The sequence below is a fragment of the Carettochelys insculpta genome, chromosome 18, assembly GCF_033958435.1.
Source record: "Carettochelys insculpta isolate YL-2023 chromosome 18, ASM3395843v1, whole genome shotgun sequence".
In the NCBI taxonomy this organism is placed as follows: Eukaryota; Metazoa; Chordata; order Testudines; family Carettochelyidae; genus Carettochelys; species Carettochelys insculpta.
In genome coordinates this window covers 27,352,947-27,371,191 of record NC_134154.1, presented here as the reverse complement: position 1 = coordinate 27,371,191, position 18,245 = coordinate 27,352,947, and the positions used below count along the sequence as shown (strand labels likewise).

Genomic DNA, 18,245 nt, shown 5'->3' with positions numbered 1-18,245 from the left:
CCACCATCTGCAGCACCAAGAGGGGAGCAGGCGCCTGGCCCCCCTGGCTGCAGCAGGCTGGGGAAGCCCTGCAGCCCCCCCGTGTCTCGCTGCAGCCTCTTCCTCGAGCCCAGGCAGAACTGGGGGCAGATGGGCCTGGAGGGGGGTCCCTCGCCTGGCTCTGCTCCGCCTGCGACTCCTCCTGCTCAGGGGGTCTGGGAATCCTAGTCCAGAGCCTCTCCTCCTCGCCGGGCCCCAGGAAGCTCGGGCAGTGGGACAGCTCTGCAGCACCCAGTCCAGGTGGGGGGGCACCCAGCCCCTCCACTCCCCTCGGACGACAATGGGAGCCAATGGCCCTGAGCACCCTACAGGCCCACTGAATGCCTGGGTCCCACACGGGTTCACAGCTGCCCAGGCACCGAGCTGCTGCGTGTCCCCTGCCTGCGCCCCAAGGCCTGGGGGGAACAGGTGGACTCTGGCCGGAAGTGCCCCGGGAGGGCAAACAGCGGCTCTGGGCGCTGCCTCAGCCCAGCCTCCCCGGCCCGCATGGGGACATGTCCAGACAACGACCGGGGGGGCACAAGCTGGAGCCCGGCCCCCAGGAGGGAATCTCATGCATGGAGCGGCCACTGTTCCCGCTGTCGCGGCCGTGGGGGTCGCCCAGCTGCTGCCCAAGCAAGCCCCCGTGCACGGGCCTTACCCTCGGGCCATACGTTCTTTGATCTCCGCCGTCCAGGCCCTCAGCTGCTGCTCGTCCCCAGCCTCGAACACCACCTCCGTGCAGCTATTCACCTGGGCCGGAGAGAAGACCAGCGTTGGCTGGTGCAGGGGCAGGGCCCACGGGGGCGGGCAGGGCCTTCTAGCCACTTCTGAGAGGAACTCGGCCACTTCTGGCCGCCTAGTCCTGCCCCTCACTGGGCCCCACTGCTGTGGCACAGGACGAGGCGCGCCAGGGCTGCTTGGGGAGCCAGGCAGCAGAGCAGACAGGAGAGGGAGCACAGCATGACCAGGGCCCAGCAGCCTGTCAACTCCCCTGCGTGGAATTCACCGGGCCACCCCGTGGCTGGGAAACCTCCACGGGGCAACCAGGAGTGACGCCTGCCTCCTGAGGTGCCCCCAGTGCCGGGCTGGGGGTCCTGGTGATGAACTGCTCCTGCGCAGGGGCTGGCAGCAGGCCGGAGAAGAGAAGGGAGAAGGGCACGGCAGCCGGGGGGCTGGCCCCAGCTTGGGCAGCCTCTCCGGGGCAAGGAGCGGCAAGCCAGAGGGGTGACGGACGGCACACCCGCATCTGGAAGCCCCCGGCCTGGCAGCTGCCGGCGACCTGGGGACCGGCCACTCTGGCACTGCCTCAGCCGGGCGCCAGGCGGCCGGTAGAGCACCATGGGTCAAGGGCGCCTGAGCCAGGCCTCCGGGCCTGACCCCCGTAATCCCCAGTCCTTCCCTCCTCTGCCGTCCTGACAGGCCCCAGTGAGCAGCGGGGGGCTCCCCACCCTGGGAAACCTGCGGGCGGAGAGCAGCTCCCAGGGCGGGCAGCAGCCTGAAGGGAACGCCCAGCCCGAGCCAACACCTCCCCGGAACTGAAATTCCGCCTCAGAGCTCCAGCCGACATGAGCCAGGCAGGATGAAGGGAACCCTGGGCGCCTGTCTGGGGCCCTGAGCCGGCTGCTGAGTCGCCCAGGCAGGTGCCCAGCCCTGCGGCCCGGGGGCGGCCTGAGCAGCGTGAGGAGGCCGCACCCGTGGGGAGAGCAGAGGTCCCCCTTGCTGGAGCGGGCTCTGGCGACAGGGCCGCTGGGCTCCGGCATCTGCCAGGCCCTCGGCCCTCGCGGGGAGACAGCCGGGGAGCCAGCGGGCCTGGCCCGGCCCGGCCCGGCGTGGGCGTTCGCCAGGCGCCTGCTGGCAGAGTGGTCTGACCTGGGACCGATTAAAGGGCAGAGGGCGACAGAGGGAGCTGCTGGCAAAATGGGGGAAGAGGAACAGCCGCCAGCCCCTGAATGCCCAGAGCTGCCGCTGGGGCCGCACCGAGCGGGGCTCCCTGCCCCAGGGCTCTGCAGCTCAGCCACCCCCATCTCAGGGGTAACTGCCTGCGACCCCCGGGGAGCCAACAGCCACGCCAGGCCCCTGGGAAAGGGGGGGGTGGAGCCTCCAGTGGAAGGGGCGGGGCCTGGGCCGCCATGCTCCAGCCCTGCCCAGAGTGTAGTGGTCCACCCCCTCTCCCGCCAGCCCTGAGAGTGCACTGGTGGCCATTTAAAAGGCTGGCGCTCCAGGTGGTGCCATGGCTGGGCCCTTCAGAACCACTGGGCCCTGAGGCAACTGCCCCCCACTCCTCAGGCCAGCCGGGCTGGTCACCCCCTGCTCTCTGCCTGCGGTGAGGGGCGGGGAGCTGAGGCACCCACCTTGAGTACAAAAGTGTTGACGTTGTCCGGCATCTCGAGGCGGGTGCACCTCCGGATCTCCTGGACCGCGGAGCAGGCCGTGAGCAGCTTGGGCTTGGAGCTCTGGAAAGAGAGAGAAAGAGCTCACCGAGCGTGGCCAGCCAGAGCCCCGGCACCAGGGGCAACACGGAGCCCGGAGGGAGACGGGTAACGCTGGGCCTCGTCCTTCCCGCCGCCGAGCAGCTCCAGCCATCACGGCCCAGCATGCCACAAAGGGCAGGCGCTGTGCCGCAGGGAAAGCCCCCTGACCTGCTCCTAACCTGTGCTCCCTGTAAGCTGAGCAGCTGGGCGGCTGCGGCAGGAAAGATTCAGGCTGTGCCTACCGCCCCTCAGGCTTTCGGGTGCACAACAAAATTAATTCCACACCTGGGTAGAACAAACTGCAGGGAACACGACTCCTACAGGGCAGGGATCCCAGACGTCAGCTGTCTGCCAGCCTGGCTGAACGGACACTAGCTACCTCGTGATGACAGGCTCTGTCTCCTGTTTCCGACTGCCAGCAGAGAACTATGTTGCACGCCGAGACAGTAATAGTTTATGGATGAAGGTTGAGCTAGTAAACAGTTCTCATCTACACTGCAGTGCTGCAGCTTGGCTGCCGTTCCTGACCCTGGCAGGAGCCCCTTTTGGCTTCAGTTAAATGGGACAAGCTTCCAAACAACTTTGGAGGCAGCCCCGGCAGTGCATTTTGATCTCCACCAGCCGGATCTGCAGAAACACAAACCAGCCCTTTGTGCTTAAGCAAATAACTGGCACAGGCCTCCAAAACAAGGCAGCAGCTCCACAAGGAAGCCCATCAATATATTACACAACCTCTGGCCCCAGCACTGGCCTTTCGGTCAGCTTCCTTGCAACCTCCTAACGGGATAAAAACAACAGACACTGGCCTGATGGCAGCTGATCTCCAACGCGAGCTGAGCTCTTGCTAAGCCGCAAATTTGGGCTCCTGGCTTTACAGGAGAAGATTGTCAGAGCCTCACTGTTTACTCCGTTCAAGATCGACTTCTGCAAGCAATTGCTTTTTAAATCAACAATCTTTCTGGGAAAGAACTGCAAAAGTAAATGACGTTACCGCATAATATGGTTCCCAGACCCATTCCTCCCACAAGTCAGGACTGCCAAACTGCACGGCCCTCCTACCAAACATTCTCTAAGGTTCTCTTCCAACCTTACCTCTCGGGTCGTTTTCAGAGAACCGACCCATCCGCCTGCTTTTCAAAGCCCTATTTATAGGCCAGACTGCACAGAGCACCAGTGGAAAAAGCTCCCCTTGTTTCCAGGCTGGTTCTTGACGAGGCCTTTCGGCGCCATCGGAAACATCGCCGTTTGGATGCTGCCCACCACGACCGAGCAGTCAGCCAGCAGGAAAGGCTCACAGGATTCCCAGGCACAATTCTACCAACAGCTGTCAAGAAGAGAACTCCTCCGCAGCGGGAGCTCAGTGGAGTTACGCCCGGGGAAGGCTGGAGCTGGGGATTTGAAAATCGGACGCAGGCTCTGGCTCTTCAAGCTTAAAAGACACGATCGAGATTTCCCAAAGCGGCTAGTGATGCAAAATGCACAACTAGGCACACCTGAAAGAGGCCTGGTTTTCCGGGCATGACTGGGCTGTATTACAAGGGTGCTCTCTGTCTGGGCAGATGTAAAGTGCTGGTGAGCAGATGAGGCACCAGTAGGAAATAGCACTGCCTGATTTGCTACGATGATGATGTTTTGCCCTGCAAATGGCTCCCTCTGTGCAGCTCTGAAGCTGGGGTTGGAAGGACCAGGAGGCCACCTTAAGGCACCTGGGTCAGACCCCCAAGCTTTCCCCGCTGTGTAAAACCATCCTTCGTATATTTATCAACTCCCCCCTCACCCACACACACCCGTTTCACGAGCCGAGCTCCTAATTACGCCAGAGAGGATTGACACGCCATGGATTTTCGTCAGCGAACTTCCCTGGCACCTTGCTGCCCGGGTGTTCAAACCTGGATGTGGCCCCAGATAAACAGACTGGAGAAGAACTCAGACACTTGGCACAACGAAAATGCTCTCTGCCAGTTCCCGGCTGGCAGAATCCCACCGTCGGCATCAGCCACAGAACCTCACATTCTCCGGTTCCCGGACATCAAAGGAGAAAGCACTGGGGCTGGCTCTTCCCTGGAGCCGCCGAGACATTCCTGACTCTCGCGTGGGCTGCTGCGCTAGCCTCTAATGGGAACAGCTGTGGGACAACCCTGGAGACTGCTGGGGGTGTAATACAGAGCGCCTGGGCTGGGCTGCTCAGCCACAGTGTAGAAGAACCAGCATGTCCCGAGCCCCACGCTCTGGGCAAGCTTTAAATCCTAGTGATGCTTATGGGGTTCGTGGGGTGCCCGAGGCTTTTGCAGGGAGGGGAACTGCACCCCAGGAAAGCTGCGCAGCCTGCACGGGACTTCTCTAAATAGACAGAGAAAGCTGGTGGAAGGAGCCAGTCGACTGGACTTCAGTCAAAGGCCAGGGGGCCAGGACAGAGCCCCACCGCAGGAGCATCGTTGGTCAGCCCTCGAAAAGGGGAGGGACCAGGTGGAACAAGGCCGACCCATCAGGTGGGTTAACTCAAACGGGGCAAGAAATGGGAAAACGCCAGTCTCTGAGAGCCCTGGGTTGGTTTCCCAAGGCAAGGGGAAGCCTGCTGTGGCTGCAGAGGGCGAGCCGCAGGGCTCAGCCTGCTAGCCCAGGCGAATGCAGCCGCCCCTCTACAGGACAAGCGCAGCCCGAGCAATATCAGAGCAAAACATCCCTCGCTGCACCCCCAGGCCCTGCCCCATCCCAGCCTTTGCTGCTGGCAAGGGAGGCCTTTAATACCAACTCTGCGGGTAGGTCTGTGCTGGGAACTCCCATCCACTAACCACCCTCATGCTTCTTGGCCTGGGCCAGATTCTGCAGGGGGTCAGGAAGAAACATGCCCTGGGAGCAGGTTGCTCTGTGCATGGCATCTGCGGGGGAAGGAGGCGGGAAATGTTTTTTGCACCATCTTCCAAAGCAGCCAGTCCTGAGCTTGCCAGAGCGAGGACACTGGGAGCACTGTGTGATCGAGCTGTGTTAACATCAGCAGGACTAGGTGCTGGGGAGGAACCTGGATGGTCTCCCTGGGGCAGGAAGAAACAGATTCAAGAGAAAAAGCCCAGCGGGGATCAACTTCCATTTGTCAGAGCCACGTGGCTTTTCAGAAAGCGTGAAACGGCTGGTGTCCTTCTTACTAGTGTTCTTCCAACTTCCTCTTGAAACTAACGAGCCCGTCTGGAAATCAGGAGAGCCAAACTAGTTAAGGAAAGAAACTGAGGCAGTAAGGCCCCTCAGTACTTTGATCAGGAACAACTGGCTTCCGGGAATAGTTACCAGCCTCGGCCGATGACCTGGGCTTCTCCCCAGGGAATGACTCAACATCTTTGGATGGGATGAACGGCATGAATCACTGGTGCTCACCGGAGCAAAACTGCTAAGAGGTGGCGCCTTAGAGGCCAGCGGGAAGCGTTCCTGAGCCATGGCCCTCCAGTTCCAGGGCCAGATCTGGTGGTGTTCCGCCGACAGCAGCTCTGGATTTACACCCACTGGACTTGAGGGCAGAATCTGCCCCGGGCGTCTCAGCAGACAAGAGTGACCTGGCAGGTGCAGGAGCAGGACAAGGACAGGCAGCCCCCGAACCGCTGGGCCTGGCCACCCAGAGGGAGTCTGCTTTGAAAAGCAGCTGGGAGGGCACGTGTGGGGCTCGTCACCGGGCCCAGGCAGGGACTCCTTCCCTCCCACCCTCTGTGGCCAGGGGCATCATGGGGCTTTCACAGCTTCCACAGGGTGTGAGGCTGCCTGGCTCCTGTCCTCCTGCCACCCCCAGAGACAGACATCCACCCAAGGCTGCAGCCAAACCCCGCCGCTCTGGGGAGCTCCACTCCGCATCCAGGGCCGGCCCTCTGCTGCCAGGGCCCCTCGGGCTCAGTCACCGTACAGCTGGGGCAGGCAGAAGGGCAGTCACAGAGACCACCTGCTCTGACTCTGGCCTGAGGACGACCACGCGATATGCTTCCTCCTGAAAATGAGCCCTTGAAGCCGCCACATCCACCCCTTGGGCACAGCCTGGCCTGGCTTCACCCCTCTGCCTTCTGGCAGGCAGGCCGCTCGCTTCCTGCCCTGGGGCTGGCCCTGCTCCACGGAGGGCCCTGGGAGCTCTTCCTGCTATTTTCCAGCCCTGGGGCGGATCATCTCCAGACCCCCTTCCCGTCCCAAACTCGGACAGCGGCGTCTGCTCCCCGGGACCGAAGTCAGGTGCTCTGGTGCCCCCGACCAGGGGAAACCTCTGACGTGGGGTTTCCCATTTGAAGAGCTGGGCCCTCCGCAGGGCAGAGTCTGAGCATCCCTCTCTGGGCGGGGGACGTCTTCATGCGATTCTCCTATTCGTGAGCCTACCGATGGCTGATCAGCCCCATTCTGGAGCCGCAGGTCTCACCACCGAAGGGGCAGGTGTTGGCAGCTGGCGGAGGAGTGGGCCAGGTATTGCTGCTCTTTCCTTCCTCACCTCTCCTGATCTGTGCTGCACCAGGACCTCCCAGACTGCGCCAGCCTCTCACGGACTACCGCTGGCGACGGTCCCGGGCAAGGTTCTCCCAAGCGTCGACCCCGTGTGCCTTCAGCAGGTCCTAATGTCACACCCGCTGGCCCCCGGCGCTCCTCCGTCCTTCCTGAGAGACGGCCAGTCGGAAGAGAGTTCTGGGCGAGGAGGCGGTGGGAGAGTCTAGGGGGCAGCCCAGAGCGATTTCTTGGGGGTCTTCAAACGGCCTGGAAGAGGAGCCCCCGTGGCCCAAGCTCCAGCCAGAGCTCTGCTGGGGAGAGCTGGGGCGTTCTGCTCGTTCCTTGGGAGAGGGGCTTGCGAGCTGGTTGAGGGCTCTCTGCTAGTCCCGAGCCCTGGAGTCAGCTCTGGCACTGCCTTGCTCACAGGAGTGGCTCCGCAGGAGCGAAACGAAGCAGCTGCTTTTGAGAACCGGAGCCGCTCCGGCAAGTCACCAGGCCCCAAGAGCCAACAGCAGCCAGAAAGCGTCCCACTCCCAGCCAGGGTGAAAAAGAACAAAAGTAAAGTCCACGTGGCAGCGCCCAGGCCACATGGCTCGGGCTAAGCCAAACACGCCTGCCAAGCAGCTTTGAGATTTAAAGGCACAGCACGCAGCAAGCAGAGGCTTCCCCATTACCGAGCCACTTCCCTGGCTGGGTTCGGAGGATCTCCCTGACCCAGCACTCTGGCCCTAGGCGAGCAGCGGGGACTGGAGGAAGCGGGAGAGCCACAGTTCCCCACTGCCGTGCAAATTGCTGGTGTCCGTGAAGAGGCCCAGGAGGCAGAGCGACAAAGACTGGGAGAGAACACAGACAGTCAGGGGTAATTAACCCCTGCAGCTCTCCTGTGGGGTCAACGGCACCAGCACCTCCATCCTGGGTGGGGAAACTGAGGCACAGAAAGGCTTTTAAAACGACGCTCCCACTGGCACAACGTGTCAGCGCTCGGGTGAGCCCGGCTCCCGACTGCGCTGTGAAAAGGGGCACCCCTGCGTGTGGCTCACGTCCTAGTCCCGGCTGCTAGGTCCTGGGACGGGCTGGTGGACGTGGGGTTTGTGCCCTGAGCCGTGCGGCTGGCCGCTCGGTCGCCCACTGGGGAGTTCCCGGGGGCGCACAGCACGAAGGAAGAGACTGGGGCGTGGGAAAAGCTGGCTCGGGGGGTCGGCGGAAATACCAGACCTTGCAGAGCCTCCATCCCACTGCCAGAAAACGAAGCCCCCCCGCCGCCCGAGGCTGAGATCTGCAGCCACTTCCTGAGGCTAAGCCGTGCCTGGCACATTCCACTTTCCCGGGGGCGTAGAGTCGGCCAACGGCCCGGCCTGGCCCGGCCCAGCCAGGGAATTAGGGTCCTTCCGGCTGGGTCTTATCCCCCGCACCGCGGGGGGGTGTGTGGGAGCGAGAGGTTCCAGCAGGCTCCCGGGACGCATCCTGCTGACTGCTGGGATACTGGGAGAGCTCCAGCCACTGACCCACCCGGCTTGGCTGACCTCAGGGGCCCGCTGTCAGAAAGCTTCCAAAGCTGGGGGGGGGGTGCTCACAGCCAGTGGGGACAGGTGGGAGGTCTTCCCGGGCCACACCAGCCACCTGCCCTTGTCTCGGCCCCACCCGCTCACCTTCCAGAAGGGCTGCACTGCCAGAGCCAGTCGCCCTCCTCTGGGGCAGTGGTCCCCAGAAACAGTGCTGACAGCGAGTGTGGGAGACGGTGGTTGTTGGGGTGCATATGACCCGCCTCCCATACCCCTGCTCAGAGCCAACACAAGCCCCCAGCACGGCCGATCACTGACCCCGCCTGGCTTCCAAACCACCATGGTAAATTACAGGAGACCCCCGGCTTGTGGCACCAGGGTCACTGTGTTGGCTACGGCAGGGCAGCAGACAAAGGAAGTAGAAGAGAGAACGTCTTATACTGGCCTCGCTTTTGCTGGGCAGCGAGAAGAGTTACAATCTTTCAGGCTAAGTTTTTGTCTGCTCTGGCAACTGAATGACAATTAATTCCTCCGGCAAAGAGCTGCTGCCAGTGGAAATGGAGAAAACTTCAGGGCACCCTTGGACATTTCTCAGGGCACACCAAGTGAAAACCGCTGTCCGCCAGGGAACAAGGCTGACATGGCAGCACAGGGTCTTTTAAAGGGCCATCTTTACTTTACAAAAACCTGCTCTCTAGCATTCTCCAGCAGCTGTCCCCAGCACCAGGGCTGCCCCAGTGCGCTTGCGTTTTCAGCGTCTGCAAAGGGAAGGTGAGGGAGGCAAGACGCCCTAAATGCACTTGACTTAGGAGGTCAGCTGAGCCGGCTGGCTCCAGGGACAAAGGCGAGGAAACAGCTTGAAAAGGACCCTCTAAAAACCAAACGTCGACGGCCAGACGTACAGCACGACAAATGCCAGAGTTCTCCAGTGCAGGCTGAGCTGCACCGAGCAGTCAGAAAGCGACTATTGCTTTGTACAGGAACAGGACCAGGCACTAATCCCAGGGCTGCCGTAATGGCTCAGCTGCCTGTTGTGACAACAGAGCACTCAGCAGCCAACAGAACAGCCCCTTATAAGGGATGTGCTGGGATTATAACTGAGTGCGAATGCCTCAGCTTCACCCCCATCTATGGAAATAGGAAAACACGAGAAAATCCCCAAGCCAGCCGAGCGGATTGATGCTCTTTGGCCCAGTGGCGACTGGGCCGAACTCTGAGCCGGGCCACATGGGTTTGCCAGTCCCAGCCCGGCCTCCAGTGGGACTACATCACTCAGCACTGGCACCGGTCTGGGCGCAGAGGTGGTCTGCGGGCAGGAGCGCGAGGGGGGCAGGGTTTTACAACAAGCCCCGATCACAGCACCTCTGGCGCCCGCAGGCTTTTCACAAGTGCTCCACCCAGGGAAGGTGTGAGCCAGAGATGCGAGTCAGGACCTGGGACCAGGCGCTGGTCCAGCCCTGCTCCCAGGGCCATTCCAAGCGGGATCTGTAGGGGACAGAACGGATCGCTGGCCCCAGACCCCAAGTTGGCTGCCTAGGAAAGACTGGGGGGGAATTCCCCTGGCCAGGCCTGCATGCCAGTTACACCGCACCACCCTGAGAGCTTAAGCTGATGTACAAGCTGAATTCCAACCTCCCTAGGCAAGGAGCAGCTGTGTGGGCAGCTTCCCCGACCCGCACCGGGTGGGTCCCATCAGCGCGAATCGCTGGGCTGTCACCGCGAGGGGGCTAAGGAACCTGTGGGTTGATTGGGTTTTAAAGCTGTGGGGCTGCGTTCTGTTCGGAGACAGACCCCAGCCGGGCCAGGCACACGGGCCCGACGTTCTGGAGGAGCTTAAAAGCAGTTTATTTTGGGGAAAGACTTCCCCGGACTGCCAAGGGCGGTACTGGGGGAGATTGCTTCAGAGGAGCTAGACCGACATCTCTGTCCCAGACCGGCTACGGTGCAGTCCCTGAAATGCAGCTACCTCTGGAGTGGCACCGGGCAACTACTAAACAGCTGAGAGCAACGCTACTCAGCAAGCGTTAGGATGAGATGCTTCCCCCCCGGGACGGAAGGAAGGCAGGTAAGAGAGAACAAGGCCTAGGCCTTAGATGAGATGCTATTTGCCTATGTCTCTTCCAACCACAAGCCTCATTTATTAGCGTTCTCCTGCTTGGACAGTGTTTCTTCCCAGACCCCCGCACTAGCCTTTGAAACCCTCCTTTCAGGCAGCTGCTACATGAAAGCACAAAGGAAAGGAAGAGTGCAAAGGATGTAGCAGCTGGCAAATAAACAGATGTCGTGTTGCAGGCTGAGATGCGAGCGAAAGGACAGCCCCCAACAGGGCCCTTTCCCGCTGCGTGGAGGCAAACGGTCCCAACCCCTCAGACACGGGCGCTCAGACGCCATGCGTGCATTAAAAGCCAACTGGCCATGGCTGACAGGCGCAGGCAGCTCTTGTCCAGCACCCTGGGTTTCAACCAGGCCTGTTTGTCCCTCTTCGCAGAGCAGTTGGGAACCACAGGCTCAGCCGCTGCCCCCAACGTAACTGTTACAAACCACAGCAGCTGTTTCCTAATAGCTCACATGCCAATCCAACCGGCCCTCCAGCCAGCCCTGAAGGTTGGTCAGCGCAGCCTCTGCACAGGTGGCTGAGGGGTAGCTGCGTTAGACTGTAACCTCAACCACTGCCAGCAGGCCGGTGGCACCTCAGAGACTAACAAATGGATTCGGTCAAGAGCTTCTGTGGGTGAAAACCCACTTCATCAGCTGAGCCGCAGTGGAAGTTCCAGAACACAGTGTATAGAGAGCAGCAAAACGCAGGGGATGTTACCTGTTGTTAGCCTGAGTTGACGGTGTTGTTTGTAAATGGATTCCAGTTCAGATGCTGCCCTTTGTAATTGGGGGGTAAAACTGCTTTTGCAGAAGAACCGGCTGGATATAGAAGGATGTGCTCTGGGCTCCAAGGAGCAGCGTCACCAGTGGGGACGTTTCCAGAAAAGTTCTCAGCATGGCAAGGGACACACACACACACACGACTGTTGCACAATCACAAAGCAGTTTGCACAGCCAGACACAAGCTCAACCCGTGCACACACCTACTCAAGGCAGTAATATGTGCACAGCAAATTTGCAATGCCTTTGCTGGTGACTTTATGGACAGTCCTTCCAGAGATAAGAAATCCCTGTTGGGGTGGGAGGACGAATCGGAGGGCAAACTGCCAATGGGACTCTTATCAACAAATCACAGGGGTTCAGTGTTCCCCAAAGAACCCCCAGCCCCACAATGCACTGCAGCGGACAGTGCATGGGACTCTGTGTTTTGGCAACTCTCCTGATGGTAGCGGTTACACTGAGCCTCTCGTTCCGCTGGAGGTCCTGTTAGCGCCGGGCTCTGCGACTGAAATCGCGAGAAGAGCCTTTTTTCCAACCCCGGTTACCAAACCGATCCGTGCAGAGCCGCGATGTGCGGGAACACGAGACGTCCTTAATAGCTAACGCCAAACCTGACTTCTTGCCACCCGTTTTCAGGACAGGCGCACGCCCATTTGTACCAGCTAGCAAGTTGTGAGCCCCCAGGCTTTGCCCCCAAATCCACCCCCCAGCCTCAAGCTTTACTCCATGCCGCAAACCCGCCCCTTCGGCGCCAGGCCTAACCCCTTCGGCCCCAAATCGCCCCCCCCAACCCCAGGATTGACCTGACTGAGACGCTCTGCATGCTGCCCACCTCCCCTGGCTGCGGAGGTACAAGGAGGCGGCCCGGAGTCGGTTCCCACCCCGCCCCCAACGCCGCGTGGATGGTGGGGTCTGGGCAGCGGCCGTGCTAGTGGCGGGTGCTGACCGTGCCAGGGAGCAGGGAAGTGGGGCAGCAAACATCTGCTTTCCCCCTTGGCCGCGGCTGGAGCAGAGCCACCTGCTCTCCCCCCGACCGCCACCACTGAGCACAGCGCCTGAGGCAGGCAGGAGCAGGGCGGCCGCTTTCTTCCCGTCTCCCTGGCACGGTCAGGGGGCGCCCACCCGCAGCTCCTGGCGGTGGCTGGTGGAGGCGTCGGGTTCCTGCTCTGCTCCTCCACTGCTGCCTCCTTTCTCTCCAGCCTCTCGCTCCGCCTCCTCGTCCAGGCCTCCCTGCTGCTGCTGACTCCACTTGCGCTTAAACAAACAATTTCATTTTAACTGCAGACATTGGTTGAGCTGTGGCCGCCTCCGGAGCCCCAAGGAGTCGGCAGCGCCGGCTCGGAGCGACAAGTGGTTCCTTAAAGAGCCGCGGGTTGCCAAACCCGGAGTTGGTGAAACACTGCTTCTCCCCCCAAGAAACGTTGCGCGGCATCACCACCAGGCTCCGCTCTAGAGGCAGCTGCAGTCGAGCGGCTGCACGGTTGGCATCGTTCTGGATGAATCAGCAATATTCGGGTGTAAGCAATTTGGTCTTCACGATGCGTTTGTACAGCTCCTAGCACGTCAGCGGCAGCCTTTCAATGCCACCAAAAGACGCCCGTTCAATACTAAGGGATTCCTGCAGGCTGTCTCCCCAGGAGCTGCTCTCTGAAGATTAACTGCCCGTCAGTTTCGCTGAACCAGGCCAATCAGCAAAGGCTGCTCTGCCTGGAGTTTTTCCTAGTAGCTGGTTGGGCCAAATAATCCATGATTTGTACAGTCTCTCTCCCTCAGACAAGCCACAAAACCATTGCGTGCAAATCAGCAGCACAGCAGGGCTGGAGACTGGTTGAATGACCTCTCCTGTCACAATGGCGTAGGCTTCTCAGAACCTGGAAGGCAGATATTCTATCCTGCAAGGGTGTAATTCATAAAGTCAAAGTGGCCAAGACTTTAAAATCTGGACAGTAAAAGGCAGCAAAGCCCAGTGCTGAGTCTGTGGGATGATATTCGAAGCAGAGATCTCCATGACACTTGGAGCTCTTTCCCTCATTTCTGGCCCACTCAACAGACATGCTAGGCTTCAGAGTGAGACCATCTGGGGATCTCATGATCAGGAACCTCTCAACACCTCCAAGAGAAGAGAGTGGCTTTTAGCCAGTCTCCGCACAGAAATGCAGATTTGTATCCCACTCCTACCACCACGAAATAATGGCACGACGCACAGGAGGGCTGTGATCCATTCCAGGAAGGTGAAAAAAGGGATTGCCCTCAAGTCGCTCCCGTTGCAGGTGACCTGGATGGCCGCTGGGGACACCAACAAGCAGCAGGGGCTGGTATAGCCTCCACAGCCATTCAGCCGATGGTATGCAGCAGAACAGGGGGCTGGGCTGGGTTGGAAGCCCCCTACTGCAGAGCGGTGGTGGAGAAACTCCTCTCGGCCAGACTCTAGGAGAGCCGGAGAGCCAGCCTTTTCCAAGTGGCCTTTTACCGAGAAATCAGCCTCCCCTCGCACCCTCGTCCCACACATATACAAAGGTAGGGTGTAGAGAAGCACGTGTTCCTATTCACTGCCTCTGAGCAGCAGAAGTCATCCTCCGGGCTGCTTCACGGAGGCCGTTTACAGGAACCTTCCCAATCTAAGCACTGACCGAATGTGCAGCCAGCCCAGGAAATCAGCCCCATGGGACCTTTGGCATTAACTCTGGGAGGTTTTAGAGCAGTCTAGGAAGCAGCTAAAATACACAAAACAAAAAAGCAGTCAAGTAGCACTTTAAAGACTAACAAAATAATTTATTAGGTGACCTTTCGTGGGACACGAAGCTCACCTAATAAATTATGTTGTTAGTCTTTAAAGTGCTACTTGACTGCTTTTTTGTTTTGATAGTATATAGACTAGCACGGCTCCCTCTCTCTTACTAAAATACACAGTTTACATGGAGCTGGTGAGTCGGCCTCCTAAGAGGGCCTCCAAACAAACAAACAAAGGTTCTGCCCCACAGATGAACTGGAGAGAGAGAGACACTGCTCCTTGGTTTACTCCCAGAGCTTGGATGCAAGGCCACCTTTAAACACCCAGGGAGCTGGAAGGGCATTCTGGGTAACAGCCGCCTAACGACTGTACCGTGTACAGCACTTGATTTATCGATAGCAGATCAGCTCCTATGATCTCATTAATTAGCAGCTAACACGCTCGTGCTGGATCTTTGTGCCGGGGCATCACGTCTCCTCAAAACACAACCCCTGGAGTCATTCCCACACACTAACTCTCGCCTCCATTGGTTCCGCATTAGTTTGCGATCACCCCTCAGCCTCGGAGAAATTATGCGACGCTGCCTGTCACAGCCAGTATACAGCAATAAAACACGTCACAAATAAGTGGGCCAGACAGACACATGGGACCAGTGAAGCCACCAGTGTTCTGCAGTGAATCGTCTTGCAATTGCTGAAGTGTGTCATAGGCCCTACAGTGCCAAGAGTTGAGAGATTCTCTTCTAACTCAAGCGGTAAGGGCTTATGCTTCTGGAGCCGGAGCTGCTGAGCCCACGACTTCACCAACAGCCACGGCAAGCTGCACTCCGGCAGAGGCTGCATGGCGCCATGATCACCTGCCCTTGTCTCTCCCGCCCCCCCGCCACCCGTGTGGACGGTGGCCCCAATCCAAAGCCAGGTGTCAAGGAACCGCACTGTTCTCAGAACCAGGATGGGCACCTCGTTAGGGCAGCGGAGATGCCGGGAGTCTGGACGGCGGCCCATTAGCAGAACCTGACACAGATTACGCACGGTGGGAGGGTAAGAGAGGCCCAAGGAGGAGCTGCGTCAAGGGAACACCGCCATGCTATGCTCAGTGCCTGACTGGGACCAGCCTTCATAGGCCCTGAGCATCCCAAACAGCCTGTATGTGCACCACGGAGCAGGACACCGAGCCACGGGGACAGACAGACAGACAGCACATGTGCCTGGGGAACCTCCAACGAGCAGCCCGTATTTGCGGGGGGGTGGGGGTGTGGACGGGCAGACAGACAGACGTGCCAGCTGCCCATTTTGTGGAAGGAGCGGTGTGGAAGGACACGGTCTGAGCCCTTACTCGCTCCACCCCAGCCCACGACGGCTCGGGTCGTCCCGGGCCAGGCTATATTGAGCCATGTCCACAGGCGTTGGCTGGACACCGCTCACACCGCCACACTTTGCTCATTTCGCCCCCGTTCTTTGCGCGGCCGCTGTCACTTGGAGGCAGCCAAATGGCAGAGTGAGGTCGGCTGTCCCCAACCCCGGCACGTCAGTAACCCCTCCTGGACAAGGGGGCAAACCCGCAGGGAGGCGGCGAGCCTGCAGTGGGCAGCGGAGCTGCGGTTACCAGTCACCAACGAGCGCCCCGGGGGAAACGTCTGGGGACATCACAACAGGCAGCCCCCGGTGCAGGCCAGCGTGATTGGGAGGGACACATTGGCTCCTGTGTGAGGATGGGAGAATGGGGGACAGGCAAGTTGAGGAGACAAAGGGTACAGAAGTGTCCCCAGGGAAAGCCCCTCAAATTATGGTACAGCCACGCCTGTGGGATGAGCCCAGTGGTTCATCTCGTCCTGCATCCTCTCCTCCAACAGTGGCCAGTGCCGAATGCTGCTGCCCCATCCCAGCTTCTAGCCCAGGGCCTGTGTACATCAGGCAGAGGCTGAAGGCAGCTGGGATGCCCCCGTGACAGCTCTGGGTCTACGACCTCTTTAACTGAACTGACAGTGCCAGGGCCTGGCCACGGAACGAGGCTTTGATTTCAACAAGACTTAGAGGGGGTTCTATGTGACCCTCCTGCCCCTTTATGAAAATTGGCTTCTGAGTATAAATATGCAGAGCTCAGAGATGCTTTGGACAAAATTCCTTGCGTGACCGACCAATGTAAATGTTACAATCTGCTGGATGGGTGCAGCCTATTTTGCTGCATGTCTCATTCGTGTACATGAAGTTAGAAATATGAAGTGTGAGTGTTTATAGTTTTAAATGTGCTGATGGGAGCCTGTACTGGAAGCCAAAACAATGGGGTCATCAGCTCCGCTGTAAGCAGCCTGGTTTGTCCTGTGAATCTGAACCACGGCTGGTCCTGGGAAGATGTGTGACTGTACTACCTGGTATTGGGTTCCACTGTGATCCAGAGTTTTACCTTGGGGGCAGGGGCGGGAGATGCCAAACGACAGATTCCCACCCTGGGGAGAGTCTGTTTAAGCAATGGGATGCAATTAGCCTTGTGTCTTCAGCTGGCCTGGGAAAATTGCCTGACACACCCTAAGAGGATATTCGATGAACTCTGAGAGGCTGTTGACCCCGATCAGACTACATGAACAGCTCTGCTTTGCAGATTATGCCTGAAATAAGACCAGAGATTTAAGGTAACACTTCTTAATGAATTAGAACTAGCTCTGTGTTGTCTTTTTATTTGAATTTAGCGACCTACTTTGATCTGTTTTCACTTTCAAGCGCTTACATCCTGCTTTTTATGCTCAATGAAAACGCTTCTGTTTAATGTCAGGCCCAGTATAAGCAACAGGGGGCTCAACAGCGTGCTTCTCACTCACTCATTGATAAGAGCACAAACATCCTCAGGAGCGTTCCCTGTGTAAAACTTTCACCTGGAGAACGACAGATCTCTTTGGGGGTTGATCCCTTTTGGGAGTTGGGTTCCTGGATGAGGGCCTAGAACTGAGTCGTCCTGAGCTGAAGTGGTCCAGTACCTGTATTGCTCTGTGGGGGAGCAGTTACCCCAACTCTGTGTTTTTTCTGGGGGAGGCCAGAAGATCTGGACGAGCAGGTCAGGATGGCAAGAGCAGGAAGAGGGGAAGAAGGCTGGAGTCAAGGGCATGATGAGCACACTGGGGAACAATCCCCAAGGGGCCTTCTGTGATGGCACCCATCACACCCTAATTCAAACAATCCCAGTCACAAGTGAACAGACTTCCCAGGTCCCACCTGGCTCTAGATTTGCCCAACAGCTGCCTCGTCCCTTCTGGGCCTGGTCTGAGCTCCGGGTGGGACAGGACCACAAGGAGTTTGGGATCAAGTGAGTTTTGGTGCTTCTGCATTGCCAACACTCTGGTGCAGGACAGGGGTTCTCACCCTTCATGCACGGTGACCCCCCTCTCGCTAAAATTACAGCACCACTCTGGGAGGTGGGGACTGAGCCCACCTGAGCCCTGTCTCCCTGGGTGAGGGGTCTGTCACCTCGGACTTTGGTTCCAGGCGGTGGGGAGGGGGCCTCGGGCTTTAGCCCCAGTAAGTCTAACAACTGGCTTAGTGACCCTATTCAACTGGGGTCCTGGCCCACAGCTTGAGACCGCATCCCATCTGCTGGGAAGCCAGGAAGAGACACAAGCCTCCGGAGCATCCAAGACGTGCTCCTGGCCCCCACGCCCTGAGAATGTGCATGTCCTACAGAGCGCTGAGGAGAAAGCCACAGCTGGGCCTGTTGTTCTCATTCCACACCAGCCTTTCCGAGCAAGCTGGCGCCCCGGACCGTCTTGGTCATCGGTTTCCTTGGATGCTTGCTCCAGCCAGACTGTCAGAGTCCTGGCACCAGCCAAAGCCAGGGTTTCTCAAACCACAACAGTTTTATAGGTCTCTGGGTAACTCCTTCAAGATTATGACTTGGAGAGAATGAGCCGGCCTGCATATTTCTATTGTCTACGAATCAGCTCGAGTGGGATTCTTTAGGGCTGGCAGCTCCCTCCGGATGGCTCTCCCACCTACGCGCTGCACAGCACTTCCAGGAAAGTTTGGTTCCCGCTGTTTTCTCTTCAGGGCCCGACCCAGAGATGAGCTGAATTATTAGCACTGAGCCCTGAGAGAGATTTGCAACCTAATATTAGCTGGGAGGGGGAGGGACAGGAAATAGACTCGTTAGCTGCAGATTAACCAACATTTCTAGGCCAAGAGGAACAGAAGAAGTGCCCCAGGGGAGCAG

The 18,245-nt window shown here is 58.9% G+C and overlaps 1 protein-coding gene across 2 annotated transcripts in view; it reads right to left on the bottom strand.

Annotated features, from left to right (window-relative positions):
* SH2B3 (SH2B adaptor protein 3) overlaps positions 1-18,245 on the bottom strand; it is a 96,064-nt gene that overhangs the window by 11,902 nt on the left and 65,917 nt on the right. For both annotated transcript variants that reach the window (XM_075012936.1, XM_075012935.1), the window contains exons 3-4: positions 2,373-2,474; positions 680-771 (exon numbers count right to left, since the gene is read on the bottom strand). In XM_075012936.1, coding sequence (XP_074869037.1) covers positions 680-771; positions 2,373-2,474 — 194 coding nt within the window. The remainder of the gene's footprint in view (positions 1-679; positions 772-2,372; positions 2,475-18,245) is intronic.